The sequence below is a fragment of the Micropterus salmoides genome, unplaced genomic scaffold, assembly GCF_014851395.1.
Source record: "Micropterus salmoides isolate LMB-PRFRI ecotype aquatic unplaced genomic scaffold, ASM1485139v1 Ms_hic_scaffold_11, whole genome shotgun sequence".
Taxonomy (NCBI): Eukaryota; Metazoa; Chordata; class Actinopteri; order Centrarchiformes; family Centrarchidae; genus Micropterus; species Micropterus salmoides.
This window is the reverse complement of record NW_024040152.1, coordinates 20,414,340-20,423,385: the sequence shown is the minus strand read 5'-3', so window position 1 is coordinate 20,423,385 and position 9,046 is coordinate 20,414,340. Positions and strand designations below refer to the sequence as shown.

General features: G+C 42.8%; 1 protein-coding gene across 4 annotated transcripts; it reads right to left on the bottom strand.

Moving 5' to 3' along the window:
• Positions 1-222: 222 nt before the first annotated feature.
• Positions 223-6,816, bottom strand: im:7147486 (zinc finger protein Xfin). Of its 4 annotated transcripts, none has more exons than XM_038712490.1 (3): positions 6,564-6,816; positions 3,886-4,033; positions 223-3,634 (listed from the first exon to the last, which is right to left on the bottom strand). In XM_038712490.1, the coding sequence occupies exon 3, from the start codon at positions 3,579-3,581 to the stop codon at positions 612-614; it is 2,970 nt and encodes a 989-aa protein (XP_038568418.1). In that variant the 5' UTR covers positions 3,582-3,634; positions 3,886-4,033; positions 6,564-6,816; the 3' UTR covers positions 223-611. The 4 variants fall into 4 exon arrangements, with proteins under 4 accessions (XP_038568418.1, XP_038568420.1, XP_038568421.1 ...); XM_038712492.1 differs by having other exon boundaries at positions 6,592-6,816; XM_038712493.1 differs by lacking the exon at positions 3,886-4,033.
• Positions 6,817-9,046: the final 2,230 nt, after the last annotated feature.

Sequence of the window (9,046 nt, the reverse complement as noted above, 5' to 3'; positions counted from 1 at the left end):
GTTTTCCAATGAAAATGAGAATAATTAAAAATGATCGTTCCCTCTAATATCGCAAATTGTAATAAAATGGGATTATCAGTCAAAAGAACTGCAATTAGATACTTTTTCAAAGTCGTTCAGCCCTAGACACAAACCTTGGCCAGTTGTGATGCCACTACACTTTTTGCAGTAAAGCCCTTAAGATAGTACATGCCAATATCAATAATAATGATGTAACGTACATATTTCACATACTGGTATGTTTATTATCACCAGAAACAACAAGCTACATCACAACTTCTGTGATAAAAGTTTGATTACCAAATACTAAAACATTTACAGGCTAATGAGGCTATGTAATAAAGGGATTCGTGTACAGTATATCAAAGCTTTTTTTTGTCTTTAACAGTGTTGAGCTACTATAACACACTCTCAGAGTTGCTTTACAAAATAAAAAAACACCATGTGTGGCTGTACAATGTTAAAATAACACCTGGACAGTAAAAAAACAAACAACAACAAAAGTAAATTACAACTGGCAAATATGTAAAGCTAAAAACTATAATAAAATTTGCTCTGTTTTTAAATGCACCATGTTAGACATTTTTCAGAAAGTCTCATTAAGAAGTTAGCTAAGAAGTTAGCTGTTCTTGTGTTTTTGGCTTAGTGTCTCCAGCCATTATGCGATGAATCCTCCTGCGGTGGTTTTTGAGTGATTTAAGGTTTGGGTATGTGCCTTGACAGACATCACAGCGAAATGATTCAGACTGCTTGTGAGTGAGTAGGTGTTTCTGCAAACCGTCCACCGTGCCAAACCAGCGAAGACAAACAGGGCAACGCACAGGCTTGATGGCAGGCTTGCAAGCTCCACTCCTCTGGTGAAAAAGAAGACTGATGGTGTTGGGGAAGTCGGAGTTACAATGGGAACAGTGATAGGTTTTGGGTGGGTTTGTCGGTGGGTTTGTAGACCGTCCACCTTTGCATCGATTGCAGGATATGTGCCTTCGAAGGGAACAGCGAGTGGCAAAAGTGTTGCCACATCGTGTGCATACAATCCGTTGCTTCTTTTTTGCTGGATTTGGAAATTGCTCTGGGCCTAGCTGCTTCTGCGGAGGCTGATGCACTGGCTGAGACGGCTGCTGCTGAAATCGAAGTAACAGAGGCTGCGATCGTTGCGGTTGTAGTCCCTTCAGCAGCTGGTGATGAGGATGCATATGGATCTGCAGATGAACTTCGTAGTCTGCCCAGGAATTGACGGTCTCTCCACATGTCGGACATGTGTATGATTCCTGTGCATGCTTCTGCAGATGCTCCAGGAGAAGCCTTGGAGATGTGAATCCGACCCCACACTCACATGTCACCCTCCTTGGAAGTACGGAGGGCAGTGACATGATGCCCCAGTTTCCTCCATCCTCCTCCTGGGTTTGACATTCCGCTGCGTTGCCTGACACATTCTGCTGCACAGCCCCCCTATCCACATTCGTCATTGTACGTTGCAACTGACACTTCTGTCTGTGAACCATCATGTTATCTTTGCGGTTAAAGGTCTTCCCGCAGACAAAGCAAGGAAACAGTGGTTTCATATTGTTGGCATTTACGGGTGTGGCACCCTGACCCCCACTCTGTGCTACAGTCAGAGGTCCACGTGGCCTAAACCCACACAGCCGTAAATGACGCCTCAAAGTTGATGGCCGACTATAGGTTTTCTGACACCTGTTACAAGGGTAACGTTTTACACCATCTCTGACAAAATAGCGCAGGGTATGGGGCGCCGCCTCTGCATGTTCACCTGACACAGATTTCTTCACCTCTCTATCATTACCAGCTTTCTCTGGACAGTTGAGCACCTCCATTTCATCATCCAAGGGCATTGTCCACTGCCCTTCATTACTGTCTTCATTGTCAACTGCTGCTGCATCCCAGCTACTGATGTTTTCTCCTTGCTGGAGCAAAGCCCCACACACAGAGGCGTCCTTGTGCTGCTCTATCATGGAAGATTCGGGGTAGAATGGTGAGAAGCTTTTTGCTGTATTAGTCCACGCCAACTGTGAAATTGCAGACTGCTCTGAATTTGGAGAGGTCACCTCTACCTTGATACGACCAGTAACTTCAGTGCCCACGGCAACATTCTTGGTGATGTGAGATTCAGCTTTAACCTCTGCATCCGTTTTGGCTTTATTGGTTGATCTTGACATTAGCATTTTCTGAATGGATGGATTGGCCTGCCGAAAGAGGGCTGAGCCTGGGCCATGGCACTTGTGCATTTTGAGGTTCCACCTCCGCGCATAGCTGTGCTTGCACAATGGACAAAAGAAAACTTTTCTTGTATTGCTTAGACTATGGAATGGCACTATTTTTTGGGCAAACGGTAACTTGTTTTTTAAAGATCTTGGAAGCTGTACGGCCTTGTTTCCTAACTGAGGGCATACGTGATTGTCAGGTAAAGGCAGCCGCCCAATGATCAGCTGTTTGCAGCGTCGGCAACATTTAATCCTCTCTTTTTTGTGCAAGAAATGATGCTCCGTCAGTTTGTCCAAGTTTTGAAAGACCCTACGACAGCGGCCACATTGATATCTCCCATACGAGCCATTACTGCCAGGATCCTTGAGCTTTTGACGGGTTTCAAGAACCACAACAGGAGAGAACGTCTTAGTCAGAGAGACAACCCTCTTCTTACTGGACTCAAGAACTCTGCTGATAGATGGAGCTTTTGTCTTTATGCCAGGTGCTGCAAGCAGCCGCCTCAACTGTGCAATAGAGAGATCATTGATCGGTGACGCCTCAGTTTTTGGTCTTGGTGTTATGTCAACGGGCAACACTTCTTGTTTAGGGGTCACTGTGTTATTGCTCTGACTCTGAGACTGAGGAAGTGGAAAGCGCTTCATGTATGCTGAAGCCACCAATTTCATTAAGTTATTTCTGGGAAAATTCGCACCATTTTCGCTGCTAAGAACCGAATTTGTTTTGGCTTGAAAATGTAAGTCCTCTACAGTCTCTGGTATTTGCTCTGCTGTGGCCGACATGTTTTCAAGTTGTTTCTCACTGTCATCTTGAGGGGGTTTACACTGGCCTTGAGGATTTGTTAATATGGCATCTGCTTTATGGCCTGTTAATGTGGGTAATTCGACAGCCGGGGACCTTGAGGTAGAGGGGCAACTAAGGACCAAACCCGGCTGGGTTACAGTTGGACTAAATGATACATGTTGGGTGGGAAAAGCTTCACTGCACCCTGTTCCAGAAAGAACACTACTGTTTTCCAGAGGTTGCAGTAGCTGTAGTTGAGAGACATGTGAACGCTTATGTTCCAGCATAAGATTAAAGTCCTGAAATTCCTCTCCACAGTCACAAATATAAAAAGAAGGTGAAGAGCTCTCCATCAAGACTGTTGGTGGATTGGGGTGCTCACTGGATGAGTCCATACTTGCAAAGAGTGTTTCATGTGGGCTGATGTTAGGCTGTGGAGGGGCAGAGACCTTGGAGAGTGCACTAGCGTGGGTTGCCTGATGTACTAGTAAGGAGGCCAATCCAGTGAAGGTGGCTGAACAGGCCACACAACGATACACTTTGGAGGACGAAGCACTTCCCTGTAACCCAAGCATCATGGCAGCCAAACGTACAAGGCAATCCAGGTGGTGTGATCATGCAAGGAAGTTTCCTGTAAATCATACACAAAATGACACCAAGTGAGAATCACAATGTGCTCAATAGTTAATTAATATTAATTAATAGACTATATAAGGTGGTCCACTACAAATATTTTAAGAACCAAGTACTTTGTGACAAATAAATAACAATACAGTAGTCGACAGCTAAATTGCTTCACTGTGTGTCAAATAAATAACAAAAGAAATGAGCCCCTTTTTCCTGAGAGGGTTTTTTTTCTGACCTGCACTGCTTCAATCTCACCTGTTGCTTCTGCCCTAGCTGGCTCTCCCACCGCAGCATGTTGGCTGCTGTCCTCCTCCTCTCCTACATCTCACTCTTCATTAGCTACAGCTATCCCTTCCTGGCCCTCTCTTGCTGCTTCAGCTGCACCAACAGCACTGGTTGAAGCCTGGAAATATTCGAAACAAATTAGTTGGATAGTTAATCACACTGGTCAGACTGTTCCGCTTTCCAGCTTGTGTTTTCATGTACGCTGTTTTGCTAATACCTCTTGTCCCTTTTGAGTCTTTGAAAATATTTCAGAAATTATCTGGATTGAGGGAGCAAAAATTCAGAGTTAAAGAATAAACATTATCCACTTGCACGAGCAGTCGATATTGACCAGCAACTGTGTACAGTGTGCTAACCTCTACAGCCCAGGTCAGAGTGTGCACAGAGCGGAGGGGCTATTCACAGATTGGTCTATCTCAGAGCGGGACAAGGAGGAGCGGAGTGAAATGATGTGCTGTGTGCCTCTTTACAAAGAAATACAATTTTACCCATTTTAAATAGTAAAAAAGATAAATCAATATGTGGCGGCCAATGTTGATATTGTGGTGGGCTGCCACAAATAAATGTATGGGAAACACTGGAGACATTACAATTTGCCATCCATAAAAAACATTGTTAGGTGGGGTTTTAGCCAACATGGTCCAGTTGGAACAATGCTTAATCAAGTCTCTTTCAAAGAGCCCTAAACTTAGACCAGTAAGCAATATGAAGAAAAGGCCATGCTTAGTCATAGTGCCTTTTCCTGCATTTTCTCCCAGCTCCCAACTCCACAGAGCACCTGAGGGATGTCCTGGATTGCAACATGAAGGCACACAGCCCCGTCTGGCAGTGGTCAGCAAATCCATCAGGTCTTTCTGCAGAAATGGGATCACATCCCACAGCTGCAGCAGATTTACGGCCCATTTCCACTGGCTTTGAATAGCATGCGTTAGCCTCGCCACAATCATGTGCATTGACGCTTTATCCACAAAGCAGGGGGAAAAACTCATGCAGACCTGTGATACAGTGATGTTGCCTCTGAGCAGGGCCAAACCATGACAAACTTAACTGTATTGGTAAGCAAAACCAACTAGCTGGACATGCATGTGCAGTCATGCAGGAAACAAGCCTTCCTACGTCCATGAAACACATTAGTTTTACTAATAATTGGGATGGCGGTATACTTGATTTGCATTTTATTTTACTTACTGTATATGCTTTTTGTGAAATTAATTTGTATAACTTTGATGGTTATGTATTTTTTTATTTGATGGTCATTTCATTGTGTGTCATATTCTCTGCCAGTGTATTGTCCAAATACAGTACCAGGTGTAATCAAGGTGCGAGATCATACCAGGTTGGCATTTTAAACCATTATGAGTTTTCCGGTCTTTAATATAACTTATCCTTACTCTGCTTAAAGGGCAATTTGACAAAGGTAACACATACGCTTTCATCTGATCAAATGTATCAATCCATTTGCGTCGCACACAACACCACCACTCAACATCGTTTTCTGCAGATTTATATTCGTGGATCAGTTTCTAATAGTTAAAGGGAGGAATAAAAGGAAGGACAGTTACAGTGAACTGGACAGACGGAGAGCAAAGGCAACAAATGCTGTTTGCAATCTAGGGAAACTTCAATCCTTTAACATATTGTGAAGGTTGGAACAAAAATATTGACTGCATAAAAAAATTAAAGTAACAAGTAATATCAATAAATATTGGATTAATTATTTTTATAAGAACATCGTGAGTATGTCCTGCCAAACAGGAAGATAGTATAAATAATGATTCAATTTGCTCACTCCTTCTGTGTCCAATGTTTGTAAGTTAACACTTAAGACCTATTAATTATGGCGACTTTAGGTATAATAGTTTTCATACTGATATTTGGTTACCATTTATTGTTCCATAAACCGCTTGTTCTTTGACGTCCCCACATGTACCACATTTAAATAAAAAAATTAATTTCTAATAATTTCTTTTGACAGTCTGATATACATTTAGTCCTTCTTGGAGATGAAAATTATTTTGGAACCCTCTCTTGACTATTCGGGACACATATTAAAAAAGTATATAGTTGTTTAATTAGTTTAAAACAAAACCACATCATAAACTTAAACCCGTCAGTTTGAACATGTTTTAGTTCACATGAACGGAGGAGGAGAGAGCCTTATTTGTGGCTTGCAATATCTGACCAAGCAAATGACGTCGAGCTAAACATCAAGCCAATAAGCCATCAAACACACTGTAAGGTGGACATAAACACAACAATGGACACAAACGGAACCTTTTTTTTTTTCTTAAGAAAATAAATAACAGAATACTGGAAGGCTACGTTTGCTTGCTAATCCTGGCCATATTGCTAACACAGATGATGTAGTTTTACTAATATTACACGCACATAGTAAGTTACCATGTTTACAAGCTCCAATCTTAGGCTAACGAGATTTTCACATTCATCTGCTGTGTTTGCTAGCTTGGCATCAGACCCTGCCATACATAACAACTAGGTCTTAATCAACTATATCGAAGGGTTGCTAGTGAAAGCTAACCTGGGGGAGGTGGCCGGACACGTTCCAGAAATAGGCCGGAGAAAGGAAAAACTAACGTTAGCAAGCTAGCTACCATGACCTATGGAGCAGCTTCTTCACAATAACCAACCTTTTTTTCTCCGCGTTAGGTTACCCACCAGCCAAAGGAGCGTTAGCGTTATCCCTCAGAGTGGAGCCACAATGGCTGTGCAGAAGAGAAGAAATGGCTCCGCAGACATCTGTCCGTGCAGAGGCCATATACTCTCAAGGGAAACGCGGGTCTGCTCAGCTCTATGGTGAACAAACGTGATGCTGTGCCAGGAAGAAGAGCACCCAACTGAGAGCTGCAGCTGCAGCAGGCGCGGAACGGATCACTCTCTCTCCCGCACGCACACACACACACACGCGCACACACACACACACACACACAGTTGGTTCACATTGCGCATGCGCATCTTCTGAAGCGCTGAACTGTGCGCCATGGCTGCGCCGAGATTTGGCGCTGCGGCCACAGTCGAAATTGCAGGTTATGCGAGGCGCTCTGTCACTTCTCCATACCTCACCGGTCTAAGATCATTGTTTTCACCCCCTCATGATATTTGGTGTGTCATTATTTTTGAATACACATTCAGGTACACATGATGATAATACGAATTGAACACTAATGGCCCTGGACTAATATTAATTTACATAAGCTTGCTAGGATAAGAGAACCTGATTTGCGTTGCCTATAGGGCAAAAAGCGGCAGGTTCTTATTTCTGCCTGGGTTTTCCCTGTGCATTGGATGTGCATTCATTAAAAAAATAATATTTACACTTATTAGGCTTGACTAGATTGTAATTCAGATAAAAGAAGGAAACCCTGAAGAAAAATCAGCACACAATGCAAGGATGACACTGATCTTGAGAAAAGCCTGGGAAGTTACTAAAAGGTCACAATTCTGTTTTCTTGGATAAGCCATTGTATATTTGAAACAAGTGCATTAATAATAGGGTAAAGTAATGGTGTATTTTTCAAACATTACTTGTTAGATTTTCATCCATATCTTCTCTTTGTCAGCTTGGCTTTGTTCGCTTCATTTGTCTGACTATCTTCTCTTTCAGACATTTCCCTCTCGCAATCACAAGGCAATAATGGTAATACCAGTCTTAATAAATAGCCAAAATGTGATTTAAGTTCTCTAATTCCCTTGTTGACCAGTTGCTTAATCTCTTCAAATGAGACATAACATTTTATAATGCAATGACCTAATGCCAGCTTTTGACACACAGACTGATAAATAGATAGTTCCTTGATATTGAAAGAATGAAGCAAATAACAATTTAACAAAAATTAATAGAGATTGTACATCTCCCTTCTCCAGGCCTGGAAAGGAATGACTTACTTACACCCACAACTAAAAGCCCTATTCTAGCTGATTGGAGTGACTGGGGTGGTTGGGATATGCTGTGAAGTTCATGATTGCTAATAGCCTGTAGCATGACCTTCAAATAGCAGCTTAAACACCTGTGCAGGCAAATACAGACAGGCAGAACATATTCAGAAAGGTTCTGCAATGACTTGAGTGCAGCTTCACATCCATGGATCTGTCTCCTAAGCTCAGCTGGTGTGCAGGCTCCAACAGCAGGGTGAAGAAAAAATTATGAAATTAATAGAGGAAAGACTTAATAACATCCACTGCAAGGCAGATCAAGAGAAAATTAACTACTGCAGTAGCAGTCTCAAGGCTTGCATTTGACCAGTCAGAAATGTTTAGTACTGCAAAAATTATCTTAAAAAGCTTTTTTGCCAAGTAGGTTTAGAGATACAATGAATTTGCTTTTGTGACTTGGTGCGTAATAATAAACATAAACCTATATAAATATAAAAATATGAAGTTGACAAAGTACATAAAATATAAAAGTATAATAAAGACTATGTGCAATATAGCAGTTATTTACATGTGCATCAGATTTGTATGAGCAAACATTTACAGTACTGTAAAAGGGGGGAGGGGAGATTTGGGGTGGGAAGATGGAAGTTGGGAAGAAACTGTACTTGTGGCGTTAGGGTTTGGTCCTGATGGACCGCAGCCTCCTGCCGGAGGGGTGTCTGAAACAGTTTATGTTCTGGGTGAGAGGGGTCAGCCACAATCTTTCCTACTCGCCTCAGATTCCTGGAGGTGTAGAGGTGCTGGAGGGATGGGAGATTGCAGCCAGTCACCTTCGCTGTGGAGCAAATTATACAATGCAGTCTGCCTTTGTCCTTAGCAGTGACAGCATTGTACAAGATGGTGATCAAAAAGGGAGAATGGAATCAATGATGGTGGTGTAGAGGTGCACCATCATTGTCTTTGGCAGGTTGAACTTCTTCAGCTGCAGGAGGTTGTACATCCTCTGCTGGGCTTTCTAGGTGAGGGAGCTGATGTCCGCTCCCACTTGAGGCCCTGGCTGATGATGGTCCCCAGGAAGCGAGAGGAGTCCACAGTTTCAACTAGCGGTGGGTGGGGCTGGGCTCTTCCTAAAATCCACTATTATCTCCACTGCCTGGCTACACCAGTTCACCCAGATGGTCAATCTCTCACCTGTAGGCCCATTGAGGACGGTGTCATCCATAAACATCAGGAGCTTGAC